Source organism: Pituophis catenifer, unplaced genomic scaffold (genome assembly GCF_029215685.1).
Source record: "Pituophis catenifer annectens isolate HBS135680 unplaced genomic scaffold, rPitCat1.0.hap2 SCAF_1, whole genome shotgun sequence".
Lineage (NCBI taxonomy): Eukaryota > Metazoa > Chordata > Lepidosauria > Squamata > Colubridae > Pituophis > Pituophis catenifer.
In genome coordinates, this window is record NW_027256881.1 from 107140682 (window position 1) to 107162124 (window position 21443).

A 21443-nucleotide genomic window follows, 5' to 3' on the forward strand; every position below is an offset into this window, starting at 1 on the left:
GCTAGCAAGTGAAGCGATCTACCTCCGACTCTCAACTGTGCTTTAGAAGCTTTTTTTCAGTGAAGCGATCTTCCGTGCTTTGCCTGCTCCCTCCGACTCTCAGCTGTGAAGCTTTTTTTCAGCCCTAACGAGGCGAGTGAAGCGATCTCCGTGGTTTGCCTGCTTTTTTCATTGCTTCTCTCTCCAAAGATCAGTTGTGCTTTAGAAGCTGTTTTTTATCCCCAAGCAGGGGATTAAAAACCCAGCAAACTAATGTGCTGAAGCTGACCAGACTAAGGACGCTAGCCAGATGAATACCTGGTAGGCAGATTTTTTTTTTCCTATTTTCCTTCCCAAAAACTAAGCTGCGTCTTATACTCTGGTGCGTTTTATATTCCAAAAAATACTGTAATTCTCCTATCTCCCAAGCTCCCTTCCTACCCATGCATACAGTGGTGCTTTCTCAATAATGCTTTTCCCTCTCTTCAGTTCTAACTGAACGTTAATAGCCAAAAGCATTCCTGTTCCTTTCCAAATGTAAATAGCATTCTCGCAGAGGCCATTTGAAGCATGCACTGATGGAGGAGAAAGTAGAGTAAAGGAATTCCTATGTGTTGCAATAGTAATTTTGGACCCCAAAGTTAATTATGCTTAAAGGAAACTAACGAAGCTACAGAAATGGAATCAGCATTAATGTCATCATGACCAATTTAGTCTGTAAAGCTTCCTGTATAGATAAGTATGATATGTAATATTTAAAAAAAACCTTTTCTTGGGAACCGGGGAGGAAATGGTTTGCAATTAAATATTTTGCCCTACAAGTATCTATATCTAAAACAGGATATAAGACTCTGTTACTGAACCAGCACCGGTCATTTTCATCCAGCTGCAAAGATAGTGACATCAAATTTTTTATTTCATTTATTTATTTATTTATTTATTATACAGCCTTTTATTATTTTTTAATTAACTCAAAGTGGTGAGCATTTTATTTTCCCCACAACAATGTGAGGTGTATTATAAGTATGTTCGCCACCTTGTGAGGTGGGTTAGGCTGAGAGACAGTGACTGGTCCAAGATCACCCACAAATTATACATCAAATGATACAAATGTTGAGATTTTCTGTATGATAAATTTAGAAAATGAATGACTATAGGTTTGGTTTGCAGTTGTTTGTTTTTTGCACTGAAAACATATTTCTGTTTCTACATTCATTAATTCGATTTTCTCATTTTATTTGTATTTTCTAGGGCAAACCATATATGCTCACAGATTTACAAATTTAACCGGAGAAAATCTAACCAATATCAGTTTGTTCGAAGATCACTGTGGTAATCTCTTATATGATCTGATAAGTTTGTCAGTTAAGAGGTATTCAAAGGTATTGCAATTTTATTCAATATTATGGTAATATTGCCTAAATTTCTGAGACAGTAGAAATGTATCTATTAATATATATTAAAACAGTATTTCCCAGATAAATTCATCTTAGTGCTTTTGGTTAGATGCTACTTCTATTAATTCACCTGTGTGAGGTAGTTAAATGAAAATACAGCTTGAGAAATGCCTTTGTCCAGAAATGAAGTCTGTGAACTCTAAAAGTGAGCAAGGTCTTTGGCAAGTGGAAACTCCAGATATTCCTGTTTTCCTATGGCCCTAATGCTCTAGAGAGATCAACAGTCTTTAGAATGTGACAGGAAGCAAAAGAGCTGGTTACAAGAATTATTATATCCATTTATCTCCTAATTTTAGTTGTACATTTGTTATAAAATGTGTGGGGAGGGACATGCCGTCATGCACATACAAACACACACACACACATACACACAATTTTTAGTACTCTATTTTTTCAAAAAAAAATAAAAATGAAAAGGTTTGTTTGATAAATCATTCTTAGGCATTGTTTCCTTTCCCTTCCAAAGTTCCCAAGTGCAAAATAAATTATTCAGCTAATTAACTCTAAACTATCAAATAGGTTAGTCTTGAATTGGATAAAGGGCAAATCTACGTGACATGTAAAAAGTAAGTATTTATTTTCCAAATGCAATGCAAAATGGAATGAAACTTTTTAAATCTTAAAAGGGGAGTGGTATTCCGTTGCTATATGTGACTACAGTACCACCTGCTGGTACATCAAGGTATAACTCATTTGATTAAAGATGGCAGACTAAACAATTCAGGAAATATTGCATTGCTTCGGAACAATGTAGTGTTTTTATTCCATCATGTATGGCATTAAATTTGTGCATTTATAGGTTCTATCATAAAAATTAGTGTTGAATAATTTGAAAATATTGGTTTATTTAGCAATAACATAGTTTTATCATACCAGGAATAGAGAGTTTACAAAGGTAATGCTGCAGAAATTTCTTAAGAACTATTTATGCAGTCTATGGCTTTATTTTTTTCTTTTTCATGCTGATACTGTGGGGAGTAGAAAAAGAAGTTGTTTCTTCTGTATCCCTTTTATTTGAATTATTCTAAAACCCATGATGGTTTTCTGCATGATATAGAGTATAACAGGTTTTAACTATAATGTCAACCATCCTGAATGGTAGCCCTTCATATCTGACAGGTAACTTTAAATAACCACAGTACTTAAGAACAAGCTCTGTTGAATTCGGCAAACTGGATACTAAGAAAATATAGAGAGGATAAGGCATAGACTTAGTCTACTAGTTTTAGAAGCATTTTTCCGAAATGTATATGAATGTTAAACAAATTTGCTTATGCATTATTTAATAATGGTCCATGTGGCACTTGAAATTTCAAATATAACCAGATTATTTAAATGTGATTTTTAAGTAGGCCATTCTTCCAAAAATTGTTTTTGAGAATGGAACAGGAAGAAGAAAGTCACCAAAATTACCTTTTCTAAGTGTTAACAGTAGGACAGTTTAAACAATTTTTCACCAATAAAGAAGCAATCAATGTGTATGAATCGTATTGAGATGAACACTCCTTAAACATTTTCTTAGTATTAGGCACATAAATAATTCCTTGTGGTTTTGACAGATCTAGATAAGTCTCTTTCTATTTTTCTCTAACACACACACGTAAGCTCACACCTATCCATTTTCTTCCTTAAAGGGAGTAACTTCTGAAAAATTGCAGTAGGCGATGAAATTATAACACCACAAAGATAATGCACAGTCTTTAAATTTGGATTTCAAGCACATGGATACAAAGATGTGGCAGCTTCTTTTTTTAAGAAAGAAAGAAAGAAAGAAAGAAAGAAAGAAAGAAAGAAAGAAAGAAAGAAAGAAAGAAAGAAAGAAAGAAAGATTTATACTGTTTGTTGGATGGCTTAATCTTTTTATATTTACACTCAAGTATTTCAGTCATATTTTTCAACTGCTTCCTCCATCTCTGAAGTTTGTTCATGTAGAAATGTCTTCTATCTTCTCTGAGTTAAAATGTTATTTGTTGCAGGTTAGGCTCTCTGAAGCTCTTATTACTCACCACTATACTTGTACCTGTATAAAAGAGCTGTGGGTTCTGCTTATTCATCTGCTTGACCACAGAAATAAAGCATCTCTTACAGAGGTAGGAATTGTTACATTCCCAGCATGAATACATTTCATGAAACAGATTGTGTTGGAAACCTGCAGAAATTCATAGTTTGACAAATATATCAAACGGTTTTATCCACCTCATAGGCAAACTTATATCAAAGGTGTTGCTTTTTTCCCCCTGTAAACTTTAAAGAAGTTTATGTTAGTTGACCAGCAGGGTCAAATAATTTTCAGCATGGTATTGCTGGATATTATCAGACCAGGACTAAGGCAACCATCCATTCAGACTTAGTTGGAGAATCATTAGCACTGTAGTAGCTTAAAGAATCAATAGCACAATAAGCGATTCTTTCCACCACTAAGAATTTATAGTTAAAATTTCTGGTATTTGGCCCTGGGGAGGTCAGTCATAAATTAATACTGCATGTCCAGACAATAGTTATAGCTTCTTCATAGACTCTTTATCTTTTCCTGATGTGTGTTGTGGGCTTCACTATTCTAAACTGATTTACATTGTAACTCATAGAACTTCTGCTTTACTAACAGTACATACATTTGGAATGAAGGCAAATATATGTGTCCCAGGATAATGTTGCAGGATCCAATCTGGGTCGGTCACCAGGACCAGAGGAATGGAATGGAATGGAATGGAATGGAATGGAATGGAATGGAATGGAATGGAATGGAATAGAATAGAATAGAATAGAATAGAATAGAATAGAATAGAATAGAATAGAATAGAATAGAATAGAATAGAATAGAATAGAATAGAATAGAATAGAATCTCAGTGAACATACAAGCAATAAGTGATAAATCATGATCATAGTCATAAAAATACATTCATCATAAATCATAAGATACATCACTTAGTGATAGTCATAGGATACTAAATAAGCAATCAACATAAATCATATTAGGATACTAAATAAACAATATAAACCATAAGATACAAGCAACAGAAGATTGAATAGTCTTCCGAGCTTTCAGATTCGTGCTGGAGCCCATAATTAGGGAACTTCTCTCTAACAGAGTGTGATGGACCCAGATTGGATCCTACATACATTTGGAAATGGTTATTGATTATATTAAATAGGATAGCAAGGTATTGTATTGTTACATTATTTTACTGTCATTTATTGATTTTACTTACTTTTGGTGGGTCCATGATCATTACTATAAGGAATAAAAGCAAATGTTGGGTGTATCAATCTAGAATCCTGCTAGAATTGATTTTTTTTAATTGAACAATTTGCCTGAGTATAAGTAATCACAAAACATCACAAAACACAATCTTGGAGAATCCTGAAATCTGTCTTTATTTCCACCAAATAATAGCAAATCATTGCCCACATCTAGTTTGTCCTTCTCTTGATTATACTGAAAATATTTCCTGTTCTTTATATAATCTAAAGATATATAATCTCTTAAACTATATAGTTACAACATGAAGTTTATATCTAAAATAGCTGGCAAGCACCAGATTGCCTATCCCTACCTTAGTTGCATAATTTGGATTTTTGAATATAAAGGTTTCTTCAGAAATTGTTGATTGAGATGTGGCTGAACTTGATTTGATTCTTTTATTTATTCAGGTTTTTTGCCTCTTACAATCAAGAGACTTGATTTTGCTCTCTTACTTTGTTACAGTCCTATGTCAAATGGCCCTTTCTCCATAGATTGCCCCCAAAATGGTATACATTTATATTAATGGTATATTTTGATTGCGTTCATGGGAACTCTAAATCATATTAAGTTTACAGTGAAGGTCAAAGAATTAATATACCCTTGTCCAATTCAGAACCTGAGTTCATTAAGAAAAATATATTACCAAAAGTAGAATTACATAGAACAGGGGTGTCAAACTTGATTTCATTGAGGGTCGCATCAGGGTTGTGTTAGGCCTCGGGGGACCAAGGTGGGCGTGGCCTGGATAGGTGTGGCCAGCTCATCACTCATGTGATCAAATGCACTTTTGCTAGTATTTTGTTTTGCTAGCACTCTGCCAGTGAAAACGGAGCTCGTGAGGGCCGTGTGTGGCCCTCCTAGGCTCCATTTTCAATTGTGACAGCCTCCTGCAGCCCTCTGCCAGTGAAAACGGAGCTCAGGAGGGCTGAGGAGGCCGTCACAGCCGAAAACAGAGCCCAGGAGGGCCATACACAGCCCTCCTGTGGTCTGTTTTCACTGGCAGAGGCATAGCGAGCTGGTTCTTCGGTGTTTCCAGGGTGGCCCCATGGGCCAGATCTAAGCACCCCGCGGGACGGATCTGGCCTTGAGTTTGACACCCCTGACATAGAAAAACTAATATTTGGCTAACAGTAACTATATATAAATGAAAGTATATCCAAAGGTATGTTTAAAAGGTTAGCTAAGAAAAAGATCAGATTGTTTTCTATTTCAGCCACAAAATTTGTCCTGTGTAAGCTGCTATCTGGTGAAGCAAAAAAGCAATAGGAAAAATTCTCAAGAGCTAAGCAGTTGGCCAAAGTGTGCAGGTTTCCTTTTAAAAACTGTTGGTTTTCTTTACAGTCATTTTGGAACTGGCTAAATAAAATTCTGAAGAAACTATTCAAAAAAAACAATGGTACTGATTCAGTATCTGCCTTTGAATCAATTCCATGCAAGGATCCACTGAGCTTCAGTTGGTGGATTATAACCCACCTGGCATCACTTTATCATATTGACCGGAATGGATATACAGATGAAAAGGTAAGTTTGTTCTTTTTCTATGGGGAATATTTGTAAGGCGTTTTTAATATTTCCTTAATTTCCCCAAAAGTTTTAATACTTAATGAACAAAATGGCATATAAATTTCTTAAATTTTGAGCTTCAGGAATCTTAATCTTAGCCTACCTTTGAGTTAAAAAAATGCTTTCTATACTCTTTAAAAAGTGAAATGAAAGACACCAAATTAGTAACAAGACAATATTAACGGTCAAAGGTTACAATGTGCTTTTAATTGTTAAATTCCTGTTATTCTTTAAGCTTACTGAGCGCATATCAATATGAAAAAGAAATTTTATTGTTATGGTTGTTGATTTAGAAGGAATGTACTATAAAGAGAGTAGTCTTGAATCAAGTAGTCTTGAATGTTTTGCACAATTATGTTGTTGAAAGTTGGTGGCTGAATGCAATAAGAGTGGTAGATAAAGGATGTTTCAGAACAAATGGAGGGCTGTGCCATGTCCCCCTTCAATGTATTTGTGGAGAAATGTACGGAGAATGCTTGTGATGATGGAGTGTATGATGGGAAGGTGAACTTCATTTGCCTTTGTATATAAATAAAGCCATATTATTAGCAGAGAAATCAAATGGTTTGCTGTGAGTGTTAGACTATATGATGCATCAAGGAGGATGGATTTGAAAATTAATGCATCAAAGACCAAGGTAGTGGTGCTTGACAGGGAGAGGAGAGTGAACATTTACGAGTCATATACAAGTAGTGAAAAACAAGTGCAAGTCGATAAATTCACGTATTTGAAAGTGAGAACTTTCTAAGACGGGCCAATGCTAATGGTAGAAGGTCTGAAACAAGAAATGTTTACCAAAAGAAGCAGAAATGGTTCTGGTTTAACAACACGCTGCTGTCCTCTTTCTTATCTCGAAGTGAGAGGCATGACAGGAGAAATATAAAAGTAAGCTGAATGCAGATGGATTTAAGTGGTAAAATAAGAAGAGCTAAGGTCAAGAATGGATGGATGCTGAATATAGTAAATGTGATTTGAATGCAAAACTGAGAGATCAGTAGAGCTGATGACATCTTGGAAAAAAACACCAAGTACCTAAATATGAATGGGGTGGAAGCAGGGATGGTTTGAATGGTAGACATTTGTGAAGATATCTAGTGAACTAATTGGGCGTAAAGTAATTTTAGCTATGTAAAAATTTTAAAGAAAAAAGAAATCCAAAGCCTTTATTTTCTTGAATTTATTTCTTTTCCCTGTTCTGCATCTTATTTCTTACCCCAGAGAAAACAGTATTATAATTATATATGTATTTATATATACGGTATGTTAAGCACTGAGGGTTTGACTTCATTCAGTTGACTTGTAGTTTTTAGATACATATTCTATTTGGGAAATTTTCCACTTGTTATCATTCTTTAAGCATTGTTTTCATTCTATTTGGATTTTTCAGCTGGTCAGAGAAACTGATTAAGCCATACTACAATTTGACTTGGTTTTAGAATGGCATATAACCCCAGCCAATTGTGATTTGTTTAATGAGCTGCTTTTAATAAAAGCATCACTTTGTTTCTGTATGAACCCAGTCTATGAAATCCTAATGTCTGATAAATTATTGCTGTGAATTTACACTGACCTTGAATACCATAATGAAATCCGGGTGCTTAATATTAATACGTTTTGAAAATTAATAAAAAAAAATGGAAACCAAAATTACTAAATAATCAGCCTTACTGAGAACATGCATACTAATTTTTATAGTCTGGTTGCTTCAGCTTGGCTTCTGCAAGCAGTAAAGACTACAGCAACCACTAAATTATCAGAAGTGAAAAGCTCAACATTATGACAAACACAACTCTTGTCTTTTTTTTTTTATTTGATTTATATGCCGCCCTTCTCCAGAGACTCAGGGCGGCTTATGCGTTAAGCAATAGCCTTCATACTTTTTTGTATATTTATACAAAGTCAGCTTATTGCCCCTATAATCTGGGTCCTCATTTTACCTACCTTAGAAAGGATGAAAGGCTGAGTCAACCTTGAGCCTGGTGAGATTTGAACTTGCAGTAATTGCAGGCAGCAGCTGTAAGTGGATGTTAATTAATCTGCTGAGCGACCAGAGCTCTTTTTCTTATTTGTCTTAATCCTTTCCCAAAAAACTCGCTTTGTTATTAGTTTCCAAACCTAGCATTGTTCAAAGCAGGCCAGGACTCTGATCCAGCTTTGAGTAGGGGTATTCACAGGCTTCTGTCGAAGCAACTAAAGCTCTGAAAGAGGTAGATCTCGTAGGGCAATGTCTGTTTAGTTCTGTCCTGCCCTCCCGCCATAGACGTCCCTGGATCTTATTATAAGCTTTCCATGCCTGATAATTCTGTAGCTTTCTGCTCATCCTTTCAGATAGAACCAAGTTGTTTTCAGCCAAGTATAACCCAATTGCTTGTTTGGATCAATAATCTAGAACAGTGTTGCCGAACCTTTTCGCATTGAGTGCGGAAATGGGAGTGCATGCACATACCAGAAACCGGAAGAGCAGCCGCCCGGTGCGCATGCGCACCGGGCGGCTGCTCTTCCGGTTTCCAGTGTTCCCGCGTATGTGAAGACCAGCTGACTGGCATGCCGGAACCCAGAAGAACAACAGGCGATGGCTCGCGTGCCTGGAGAGATGGCTCTTCATGCCACTTCTGGCATGCATGCCATAGATTTGCCATCACGGATCTAGAGGTTTGAAGAACTCTCAACATTTTGTGTGATTGGAACAATATTAATAAATCAAAGCCATACATTTTTCTTCTTTCTTAATAAGAATTTCAAATTTCTTGGAGATTACCATTTGGGCAAACATTTTTGAATTTCTCTTCACTGAAAAGCATAGAGTAATTGACTTGATTTCTAGATTTGCTTCCTCTTAATAAATAAAAATGGAAAAACATGGGATTGATTGAAATTGCTAGTGCTAAATATTTTGAAGTGTTATATTGTTTTGTCATAACTAGTCTTAAGATATATACGTTTGCTATTTCTCATTAAATAATAGTTATGTTTAACTATAAGTTAAAGTGATCAAGATATAGAAGAAACATATACTACCAGCCTAAATTGCCTTACCTTTAATTAATTTATGGTAGATCTGCAATTTCCTGTGTCATATTTTAAAATAATTATTTTATATCTTTCAGATTGTCTGTTTTGGAAATCTATAGTTGAATCTTAAAGATTCAAATTATTAAAAAGAATACTGTGATACCATAACAGACTAGATTTGATACACATACTCACATGATTTCATTTTAAAAAACATTTAAGTATATTTGACGTTCATAACTAAACATATATTAAAAACAAATTTAGAAAAGATTGTGCAGCATCAAAAGTATATGACTTGTAGTATTCCATTATATACTGTAATTTATTTGGTTTTGGCTTAATGCTTAATAGAGATGTGTTTGCTACCATTTTTTTAGTCAACCTTGATATATCCATCAATGTTTATGTATATTTAGTGGTTGGATTAAAATTGGAAAGTGTCAAATTTCTCTAACAAAATATCTAACTTTAAAAATTTGTAAAACACAGATCTTAAGTATTTCTTAACACTTCTTAACAACCAAAGAATCTGCATTATCATATTCTTAAAGGCTATATTCATAAATTTCAAAAACCAAATAGAATTAGAAATATTACAACTTTTGAACATTGCAGGGGTCAATTTTAATGCTGCTCAAGGCTACCAAATATAGTTCGAATGACTTTGAGCTAAATATTCTTACCTTTGAATAGTTTAAAATACTTTCTAAGATAAGCGAAGAGTGCTTTCCAGCTGAGCAGCTTAGCAACTCAACAAGTGAACCAGAAGAAGAAACTAGATTCTTTTTGCATAGAGTTAAAAAGAAATGTTGCCTATATACTTAAAGTTGCAACTCAAGTTGTATTTTTAAGTAACATGACAAATGAATGCAAAATCATATTTCATGCTATTAGCTCAGAACTACATGTGTGTTTGTTTAGCAGATGGTATCACAAATGTTTTCCTTAGGCAGAAATGACAGATATACTAAGGGAGTGAATATTTTGCAATGCTTTATGAAAACCTATATTTCAAAGGCAAAACACTTTTTATTAAAGATAGAAAATGGTTGTCATTTCCTCACTGTTGGGGATTTTTAGTTCAAGACTTGAAGACCTTTTGAACTGTGTTTATAAACTTGATTTATGTAAATAGACAACCTTAATTTTTTATTCTTCATTGACATAGACCAAATTAGAGAAGGGAGTAATCATTTCTAGATCTTGTCATAGATTTCATTAACATCACTTGTTAATTAAGAATTTCAGGAAAACTAACTTATAACCAGGGTGGATTTGATTTAAATCGAGTCGATTTAAATCATGATTTAAATCACTAGTAAAAAGACTCGATTTAAATTGACTCGATTTAAATCATAATTTTAAAGAGCAACTGTCATCTCTGCTACTCCTTTGATCCGCTGTTGACTCACCGATAGTCCCAGTGTTGCAGAATATACAGCTTTGTGCTACATAACTAACCTCCATTTCATGCTGAATAAACTAAATTATTTATGTATCTTAAATAGAAAACTATCTTACGATAGATTTTTACCCCAAAAGTTTTTTATTAAAATAAATTCAATAAAAATCAAAAAAATCTGATTTAAATCAAAAAAATCTGATTTAAATCAAAAAAATCCAATTTTTTTGATTTTTTTAAAAAAATCATTGATTTTTATCCACCCTGCTTATAACAAATGCTGGCTATGATCTTTAGAAAAATATCTAAATGAATGAACTGCTACTTGTGATTCATATTAAATCCACTGAAATTAGCTGCATTCTTGATCCTTTAAATAGCATATATATAGCATAGTAGACACATTGAATTTAGAACCTAAAGGATAATTTAAATTATCTATATTTATGCATTCTTCCAGGTAAAAAGTGATATGAAATATTTTATTTTAACAAGAACAAAAGGAATTTGGTCTTTGTGAGGCTCAGAAATTCTAATCAGTACTAAATTAATACTAATTTTTGTACTAATTTAACAACAGGATAGAAAGAAATTTTTAGGTACTAATTTTAAAAACAGTGAAAAAGAAGATAGCCTTTCACTGTTTCACTTACTTGTCTTAAGTCAGGGATATCAAATTCAATTTCATTGAGGCCGCATCAGGGTTGTGTTTGAACTTGGGGGGGGGGGCAGGGTAGGCTTGGCCAGGGTGGGCATGGCCAGCTCAACGTCACTCATGTCGGGGGCATTTGTGGCAACCCGAGTGCTCTGCCAGCAAAAACGGGTTCCCAAGCTCCATTTTCGGCAACGATAGTGTCCTGCAACCCTCTGCGAGCGAAAACGGAGCTCGGGAGGGCTGCCTACGGCCCTTGTGAGCTCCGTTTTCACTAACAGAGGCACCACGGGCCAGTCCTTTTTGGTTTCCAGGGCGACCCCACGGGCCAGATCTAAGCACCCCGCAGACCAGATCTGGCCCCCAGGCCTTGAGTTTGACATCTCTGTCATAGATACACTCATGAGAAGAAACATGTTGGATGAGTCCCAGGCTTTAGTTGGTCTATCCATCTGTGACTATTATAGCTAACCATGGACATACGGAAAATTCATTAGTCGTAGAGTGTATTTCTCAGTAGCAGGTATTGCCAGTGATACAGGAGAGGCATTATGACTAATACCATTTAACAAACCTTCATGAATTTGTCTGCATATGATCCTCAATTTACAAATGGTTGTTTAATAAACATTCAAGGTTGCAGCCTACCTGCAAAAGGGGATTTAAGACCTGGTTCTGAAGTTCCAGCACTTCTCCCCCCCCCCCCCGCAGTCACATGACTGTGTTTTATGATGGTGTTGGCCAAACCATGCCATAGCGAACAGTGGGTTCACTTAACAACCCCCACAAAGGTCATAAAATTGGTTGCTTTTCTTATAGTAAATTTGATACTTTTTTTTTTTATACCCTTTATGAAATAGTATTTCTTTCAGAGCTGAAACTTCCACCATTCAGCTTCACTGAGTGATCCAGGTGCTACTTTTATGAAAGAGGGACATCTCCCTATTTTCTTTCTGTAAAACCTGCATATCTTCATACAGCTCTGTCCTTATGTGCTTTTACTCACTTTTTTCCCAGGTCAGCAATGTAACCTCTACATGGTTTATTTAGGCTACAATCCTGTTGATTAACTGACAGATCACTGACTTCAGTACAGGTAGTCCTTCAGTTAGAACAGTTCACTTAATGACCATTTGAAGTTACAACAACACCGGGGGGGAAAAAGTGACTTATGGCCCTTTTTCACACTTGCGACCTTTACAGCATCCCCATGATCACATGATCAAAATTCAGACACTTGGCAATTGACTGATATTTATGACGGTTACAGTATCTTGGGGTCATCTTTTGCAATCTTCTGACAAGTCAATGGAACAGCTAGATTCACTTAACAATCATGTTACTAACTTAACAATTGCAGGGATTCACTTAATTGTGGCAAAAAAAGTTGTAAAATGGGGCAAAATTCACTTGTCTTGCTTAGAAACAGAAATTTTGGACTCCACTGTGGTCATAAGTCAGGGACTACCTGTATGAGTTGCTTATGTATAGGTTTCTACAGAGTAATTGTTATTAATATTATTTATAAATTAACTCTCTCCAACTATTTTCCATTTAGAAACCAGTAGAATCCAACTGGCCTTACGTTGAAGATCTGCTGAAACAATCAGTCAACAATCAAGTAAATATTGTAATAATAACTTGCAAGTTTGATGATGGCTACTTCAAAATATAGGGACAAGGGGTTTAACGTATCTTATTCATTCAATTGCTTTCTGAAATTAATTTTGTAGCATGATCATTCTAGTTGAACTTCTAAGCTAAGGTTCTACATAGTTTCCTTCTTGATAGAAGAATATTCTCTTAAATGGTTATTTTTTTGAAGATAAATTGTCAGATAAAGTGCATGATAGAGATAATTATCCTGGACGTGTTACTTGGCTCCTTTGACAAGATATATTCCAAATAAGAACAGGAAGCTTAGAAAATGTATACTGCATCTGAGGGTATCAAGTTGAGAGACGTGATAAGGGAGATAGTCTATTGCATTGAAAATTCAGCTATATCCTCATCACAGCAGGAAGGTGACTTGACTTGCTGAGCAATTTGTCTTACAGGCTTGAATCAAACTCTTACTGATAAGGTTGTAGCTTTTGAGCATTCATTTCATACCTTATCATTTTTCTTTCTGCAGAGCTGTTAATGCAATACTTTGTGGCCCAGAGGTCAGAAGTGACCTCCTTTTAAAAATACTTTTAAGTATTCTGAACATATTAATGTGGTTTTTTGTGTGAATTTGTTCTTGGTTGCATGATATAAAATGGTAAATTAGTATCAACCATTACATAAATAATTTGTTTTGAGTTGTTTTGTGTATCTGAAATCACATAGTCAAGCAAAGGGATTGGTTTTCCTTTTGACTTTAACTAAGTCAGATTATGAATTAAAATTAATGAATTCAAAATTTAGTCAAGATTCTTTTTACTGAAATATTCCTGTTTAAGGAAGACAATTGTACTGTACTGTACTGTGTTGTTGTTCCAGTTTGTTCCCTTTCCTCATAATTGTCCAGCTTCATTTCCTGTAATAATTCAAAAGGTCTATCAGCCCTCTAAAATAAAGAGGAAGAAAATTGTGTGAGAATTTTAGCACCAATTCAATTTTAGTATGAGCAAAACTGCATATTAATGCTTTGCTATCTTATAATTAAAGTGATAGGTGTAGTTTTATATACATGTATCATAGTTTCTTTGAATTAAGTGGAACTTGCTTCTGTGACAATGAACATAAGATTGGTTTATATATATTATTAGGGTTGGAAGAAAAAATATGAAAATATAACTACGGTTAGGGAAAAACAACAATTTTAACTGTTTATATGATGAATGAAACTGCTTTTCAAACTCAAATAAGCTCAAAAATGTTTTATAATGTTTTTCTGTAGTCTTTGGAAAAATATAGGAATGGTTATTAAACCCTCCTCTCCCTCATATTTTACTGTAAAATTTAATTTCATAGCATATAGTATTTTACTCTGAAATGTAATTTAGGAAATTTAGTTAGTCTTTCTTCGCTAAAATGGTGATAGAGAGAGTAGCTTTAGTTATTGTATTTTGCTGTGACTGATATTTAAAGAATAAAAAATGTAGCAACATATTGGAATTGGGTAGAAAGTTTCCTTGGAATTGAACTCATGACAAATAAGCATATGTTTTTAAATGCTGCCCTGGTTTTGGCCTGTTCATGTAAATAATATATGATTGTATATAAAGAAGAAATAATAGTATTTTTTTCTTAAGTTAAGCAAACATTTGTATATTTAAAAAAAAGTTGTGCTTCTATATTAAGCCAAACTTTAAAAAAAGATTTTTCTTTGAACCTACTGTTGTATTTTATAACCATAATTTCTAACTTATCATGATCAGTGGCCTTTGCCAAGGTGGGAAATAATGTTCCTAAATCAATAGGCTGTTTTGCCCTTAAAAATTAATTTCAGTGGGCCAGTTCCAGTACAATTGACCAAGGATTATATTTTATTTCTGTTCTTTAAAAGGCTACATTCCTAGCTGTCTGACAAATGTGTTAATGCAATAGCTCATAGAATGCTGGCATTTAAAGTTACAATAATGAATCACTATAAGTGAACCAAATCTATCATGTTGTTTATGGTAGCTAAAAAGTTAGAATTCTTCCTTTGCTTCCAATGATGCTTCATCCAAGGCATTAGGAAGTATTTTTAGTCCCAAACAATTTTGCTGGAGGATGCTTAGATATAGCCTAGCCATGAATTAAACTTCAAATTATCTTTTAAGTATACCATATTTTTATAACTATATGATTCAAAAAAATATACATGGAGATTAGTTGATAATACTAGATAAATGATTGTACCATCATTTCTCAGATTGCTTTTTCTATTTTGCGTGTTGTTTTAACAGAATTTCCTTTTAAGACAGAAATAATAGTTACAAAACAAAGTACTTAACTATGAATCCTTCTGATTTGACTTGTGGTCAAGATTGTGTGTATAAAATAGAAACCTTGATAAATTAAACAAAAAACTAATAATATCTTAATTTTTTTGTCTGCTAGGCTGGAATTTTAGAAGAACAATTACGGATGCATCTTCAGTGTTGCTTGACATTAAGCCACATCTGGGATGTAAATCTCACTATTGTCACTATAGTTTGGGAACATTACAGCAAAAATCTGGTAAGTAAATATCTTTTTTAAAAAATCTAACTGAGGTTTTTATTTAAAAAAAAAAACTAATCCAGTGCTTTTTGTTAAGTGGTAGGATTACTAATTTTTACATTATTTATTTTATTCCAACAACAATACAAATTCACAATATTTGAAATACTTTAGCTTAAAATGGTTACATCTTATTATTATATAGCAAATAATCATTCCAGATTCTGTAAAACAAATGATCGTTTTTATGTATTCATTCAATGTACAATGCACTGTACCACAGAAATTATTTCAGATCAATAATATGGTATTTTTAAATGACATTATATTTTCAATAAATATAATAAATAAATACACATTCAGAAGGAAGGGGTGGACCAATTTCCCAAAGATATGAAATTTTTCTGCTGTTGTGGCGATGAGAAGAAAGGAGCAGCAGATCTCCAATTAGTATTCATTAGTTGATTTATGATCTAAAGCTAGAGAGCTCTTTACTTCTACAGTTATTAGACATCTGATTGGTTATGATAAAATAACTTATGGAAGAAAGGTGAAAGCATGTATCATGTTATGAAACTTTGTTTTGTTTTGTTTTGTTTTGTTTTGCAGAACAACCCCTTTACCATTCCTTGGTTTGGTCTTAAAGGTCTTGCAAATATTAGCAAGACACCCTTGTCTATGTATGAGTTGATAAAGAGTTACTGCAATGACATACATACACCTGACATGTATATATCCTGCAACAGTTTCCAATTTTTTCTTCGCATTTTGGCACAAGTAATGAAGAAAGCAGGCAAGATTAATGGTGTTCATCCATGGAAGCAGATCAAAGGAAGGTATTTATAAATAAATAAATATTTATTTATTCATTCATTCATTCATTCTGCCCATCTCCCTTATAAGGTGATTCTGAGCAGCTTAATAGTTTTTCACCTAGGATTTTTTGTCCATCATGTCCTTTTTATTTATACTTTTTGTCTTATCTTGGAAGCATCCTTCTTTTAAGATTTATATTCAGAAAGTATTCTGAAATATTCATAAAATAAAGGGTTGCAGAAAAATCAGATTTTATTTTAATATTAAAAATATATGTAATTAACAGGAATTCATGACGTTTCTATTTTTTTTTCATTTTCAGATGAATATGCGATTCATGCTGACAGTCATATTTATTTGAAGTAGATTATTTGAGTTAGAGCAGTGAGTCAGTAGTAAGATGATCCTTTCTTATATATTAGCTTTCAGAAACCCCAGTGTTTTTCCCCCAAAATTATCACTTGAAGAGAAGTTGTATTCATGCATCAATGAAAACAATTTGTATGCTAAGAATTCCAGTCACAGAAGGCATTTCTGTGTAATTTTTTGTAACTTCTTCCTATTGACTTCCACATGCTATAATCCACTCTTGGTGATCCAGACACTTTTCAGAAGTTTATGGAGCTGCAATATGGAAAAGGGTCAATAGAAACAACCGTATTTTTTGCTTTATGGTTGTTTTCTCATGATGCATTCAGTCTTAAATGTGCTTCTCAGATCCAGGTAAAAGTGTAGATCAAAGTTTTCCAAATTGTGCTCTAAAGATTTGTTTAGAACATTCCTTCATTTTTAGACCCAACAGATGATGGGAAATTTTAGTCAAATTGCTCCTAACAGGACTGGATTGTATAAGACTACCATAAATTTTATCAGTGTATAAAAGTTCAGTGTAAACAGGAAAAAAACTTCAATTGATGATGCATGAGGAAAAACTTTAGTTGATAATAATGTTTTACTAGATTTGTTCAAATCAATTTTCACTTTCTCCCCGAAGGACATCACATATGTATTATTTCATGTATTAGCTTCTGTTTGATGAAAGGTAGATAGTAGTAAAACTTTTCTTTCAAACCTCAACAGTGCCTCTTTCTCATGTGACATTTGTGATTTACATTAGCTCCATCACACTCGTCAGGCACATCTTATAGTTTCCTACTCTGTGAAGCTTTTTCCCCCTTATTCTGAATGTACTGGTATAAACAAAGTGGAATGTTGAAGAAATATGCATGCAGTAATACATTTTTAGTAGAAAGGCATTCATTCAACATCACTCATTTTCCATCAAAGAATTCTTTGGAACTGAGACTAGCTGGAGTCATCAATTCAAAGAACAATTGATTAGGAGTTGGTTAGAAGATGGGCAGGTATATAAATGCTTTAAATAAATAAATAAATAAATGAAATAAATAGATTCAAAACAAATGTTAAGGAAAAAAATTGTGGGGGGTTTCTTTTATAATGCAGAATTTATTCGAAATTCCACCAGAAAAGAATGTGTGAACTAACGGAAGTTGGACTTCAAAATTTCTTGTACCTTTTCCTGGTGTTGGCGGCCTTAGCAGAGACAGAAGATGTTGCTAGCCGCATGATGGAACTTCTGCGTTTCCTCAGTCCCACTTCTACCAGTGTTACTCAGAAAGCTCTTATCTGGAAAGGCTACTTTGCCTTCATCTTAACCTACATTGACAAGAGCATGGACATCAGAGTGCTTGCTGAGCCACTTTCAGCAGCTTTCTGTGAAAAGGCAAAAGAATTCTTAGTCGCAAGAAACGACCTCGTGCAGAAACAAAACCTTTGGATGCTACTTTCCACATATGTTGATGGAGTCCAAGAAGTTTTTGAAAGCAGCTTATACCTGAACCTTTCTGAAGAAAAGCTGATGAGTGATGGATTTAGTATGTTGTTGCCAGGTTGCCGAGGAGCTGAACTCACCGCAGTGTTAAACTTCCTGCAAGCTGTTTTGTTCAGGCTGAGGTGAGAATTTTTTTTATGTCAGTTTTCTGAAATTCCTTTTTTATTAATTTCAACACAGCTTCAGGGTAATGTATGTGGTGTACTATTTATGCATTTATTAAAATTTTACTGAACCACCCTTTTTTCTTATAACTATCTGAGTAGTGTACAAATGTGATCGAAATAATATACTAGTAATAGGATGTTATCATATAAAGTGAGAAAGAAAGTACCAAATGCAATGAACAAGAAATATGAGAGCAAAAATGGTTGTGAGGTAGTATCCAGCTAAAAAGCAGCATTCACACACATTTTGTCATCTGCAGAGACCCATTTGGCCAACATATATAGCAAGAAGCTGAAATAAACTTGGAAGCTTTCAGGTTTTTTAGTATAAAAATAGATGAGATGTGTAAGAGCTGTTAGACAAATGCATGTTCATTACTTGCTGATGAAAATGATAAATGAAGATGTGCATGTAGTGCATGTGCATGTAGTGATAGAATTAGGGAAAAAAGATATATAATATTTTAACATACTCTTTTTCAATATGGATCTTACATTACAAACCATGAAATAAATAGAGTAGAAGAGTATGAAATTTATTGTACCAATGTTTTGATCATTTTTTTTCCAGCTATCTACTTAATTCAGGTTCTTCTGACATTTGCTATATATGGCAAACATTTAACAAATGACAGGAAAGTTAACTTCCAATGTTCTCTGTGAATGGAGCAATTGTTCTTAGTGTTTAAATTTGACCCTCCGTCTTCTAAGGGACTTCCAGGCCATGTAACATAATAATTAAAACTAATCAGATCTTCTTTGCAGGAGAATAAGATAATAGAAGTAGTTTCCATTCTTCTGCTCTCTTGATGTAACAGAAGGTTTCTCAAATGATATTATGAGTTCTACAAGAGATAGACCTGATGTACCTCCTCATAGGGAGTTGGTTTGAATGGTCTCACCACAGTTAGAATAGGCTGCTGAGGGACATTGCAAAAAAAAAAAAAAAATCCTACATTAGACTGTTTGATTTCTGAGCTTGCATGCTTTTGAGGGTCTTCCTACAGTTTAGAAAGATCAAGTGCAATTTTTACATCAATTCAGTTAGATATTTTTAAAAAATCATACAATGAAAGGAAGGAACAGTGCAGTGGTGGGCTGCTCCCAGTTTGGACCGGTTCTACCGAATAGGTAGTAACTTTAGAAAGTAGTTCTCTGAACCGCTGGTAATGGCAGCCAGGCCACGCCCCTGAACCGGTTCCCCGGTCGCTGCTTGCTCGCCCACCCGAAGCTGACCGGAGCAAAGAAGCCTCTCAGCCGCCTGGCCGCAGGGTGCCAAAAAGTCCTTCAGCCAGTGAAAGCTGCGCATGTGCGAAAATGGTGGCAGCTACCGGAGGTCTTTTCGGCACTGTGCGCCAGTGGCTGGGTAGAAAAGAAGCCTCTCAGCTTCCGAGTTCAGCAGCAGGCTCAGTCCCTTCACACAGGGTAGCTTTTCTCCGCGCCAGAGAAAGATCAAAAGGCGCAGAGCAGCCTTTAATTACAAAGTCATCTAGACGAGGTAAAAGAAAAGAAACCACTGAGGGAAGGAGCCCACCGAAGCTGCCGGCGTTGCAGCCGCCCCCCCCCCCCCACTCCCCGCAGCTTGGAGCTCCAAGTGGAAGAAGTCCTCGGCTGTTGCAAAGAAGCGGCAGCTCTGGGTGAGCCATGCCCTCTTCTTTCTCTTTGAGAGTTGCTTTGCAACAAGGTGCAAAGCAGCTCTCAAAAGAGAAAGAAGCGGGCGTGGCGCACCCAGAGCTGCCGCTTCTTTGCAACAGCTGAGGACAGAAGAGTTCTCTCAGGAGCGACGCCAGCAAGGAAGGAAGCTGGGTCGGAGGGAGGCATAGCCTGAGCTCTCTGGGACAGGTAAACAAGTGTGGGGAGGTGAAGGGGAGCGGACTTGGCCCTCCACGTGTTGCATCTCCCTCCCAGCCTTTGCGGTGCCTCAGTGCCACCAGCATCTCCCAAAGACGCCGCCGTTGGAGCCGCGATAGGGACTGGGGCAGCCCAGTAGCAGCCATGAGCCGTGCTTTCTTCTAAGTGCTGTGGGCGGCAGAGGGAAACAGGTGCTTCTCTCTGTGAGACTTGGAGGAAAGCGCAGCTCATGGCTGCTAAAACACCTCAATCAGCTACAGCCCAGACGAGCTGAGGAACTGTGGGGAGCCTCCCATGTGTTGCATCCCCCTCCCAGCCTTTGCCTGCGCCTCCATGCCGCCAGCGTCTCCCAAAGCCGCCGCCATTGGAGCCGTGACAGGGATGGGGACAGCCCAGTAAACTGGGTGCCCGAAAATGGTGCGGAGGCACGGGGGGAAGGCTGGGAGGGGGTGCAACATGCAGGAGGCTCCCCACAGTTTTTTGGCTCGTCTGGGCTGCAGCTGAGTCCACTGCCCTGAGCTGGCGGAGTGGGTTGCTCCGGCTGCAATCACAAGGAAGGCCCGTCAGAGGCGAGAAGGGGCGCTTTTTGGCCAGGAAACGCAATGGAGGGAAAGCCAAGACGACTACGCCACCCCATGTGTCCCGACCTGGATATGGGGCCGGAGTGTCAAAAAAAAGTTTCAAAAAGTCCCAAAAATTTTAGCCATCTTTTCGGTGGGCGTGGCTTGGGGGGGTCATGTGACTGAATGCGTGAGTGACATCACGTCCACGCACAATCAGTCACGTCCCCCCACCTAGCCACACCCACCGAACCGGTAGTAAAAAATTTTAGAACCCACCTCTGGAACAGTGCTTAGTTTTTTAAAAAAGGGAGGTTTGTGATTAAGCCCAAATATGTTTTTCCTTGATTTGTGTGATCATTAGCAACGTCCAAACTTTCTTTTTGTGGTAAACGTATTTTTGTTCATAATTTGCATTGAAAGCAGCTCTTTTGGCTAAAAGTCACAAACTTCTTTAGGAAAGCTAGAAGTCATCTTCACCCATCATCTTGCCATGCACCATAATGAGGCAGTTATTGATTTGTCACTGTAGGGGAAGGACTGCAGAAAATACACATTCTGAGCATTGGGAAGAAACTCACCTACATGTTTACCTTAAGTACTTTGTTACTGTCTGAATAGTTTGACTTCTCCTGTCAGTGGCTTACAAATCCAAGGACAGCTGATTTTTTTCCCCCCAGGCTATGTTTAAATAAAGATAAAGTATTTGACAAAATGCAGGTGATTTATTAGGAGAGTCTTTATAAATTG

The 21443-nt window shown here is 35.8% G+C and overlaps 1 protein-coding gene across 1 annotated transcript in view; it reads left to right on the forward strand.

The window, feature by feature from the left end:
• The window catches only part of MMS22L (MMS22 like, DNA repair protein), an 81350-nt gene that overhangs the window by 13158 nt on the left and 46749 nt on the right, over window positions 1–21443 (forward strand). The window contains exons 7-13 of the mRNA XM_070953819.1: window positions 1231–1361; window positions 3413–3526; window positions 6023–6202; window positions 12872–12934; window positions 15346–15465; window positions 16057–16283; window positions 17728–18237. Coding sequence (XP_070809920.1) covers window positions 1231–1361; window positions 3413–3526; window positions 6023–6202; window positions 12872–12934; window positions 15346–15465; window positions 16057–16283; window positions 17728–18237 — 1345 coding nt within the window. The remainder of the gene's footprint in view (window positions 1–1230; window positions 1362–3412; window positions 3527–6022; window positions 6203–12871; window positions 12935–15345; window positions 15466–16056; window positions 16284–17727; window positions 18238–21443) is intronic.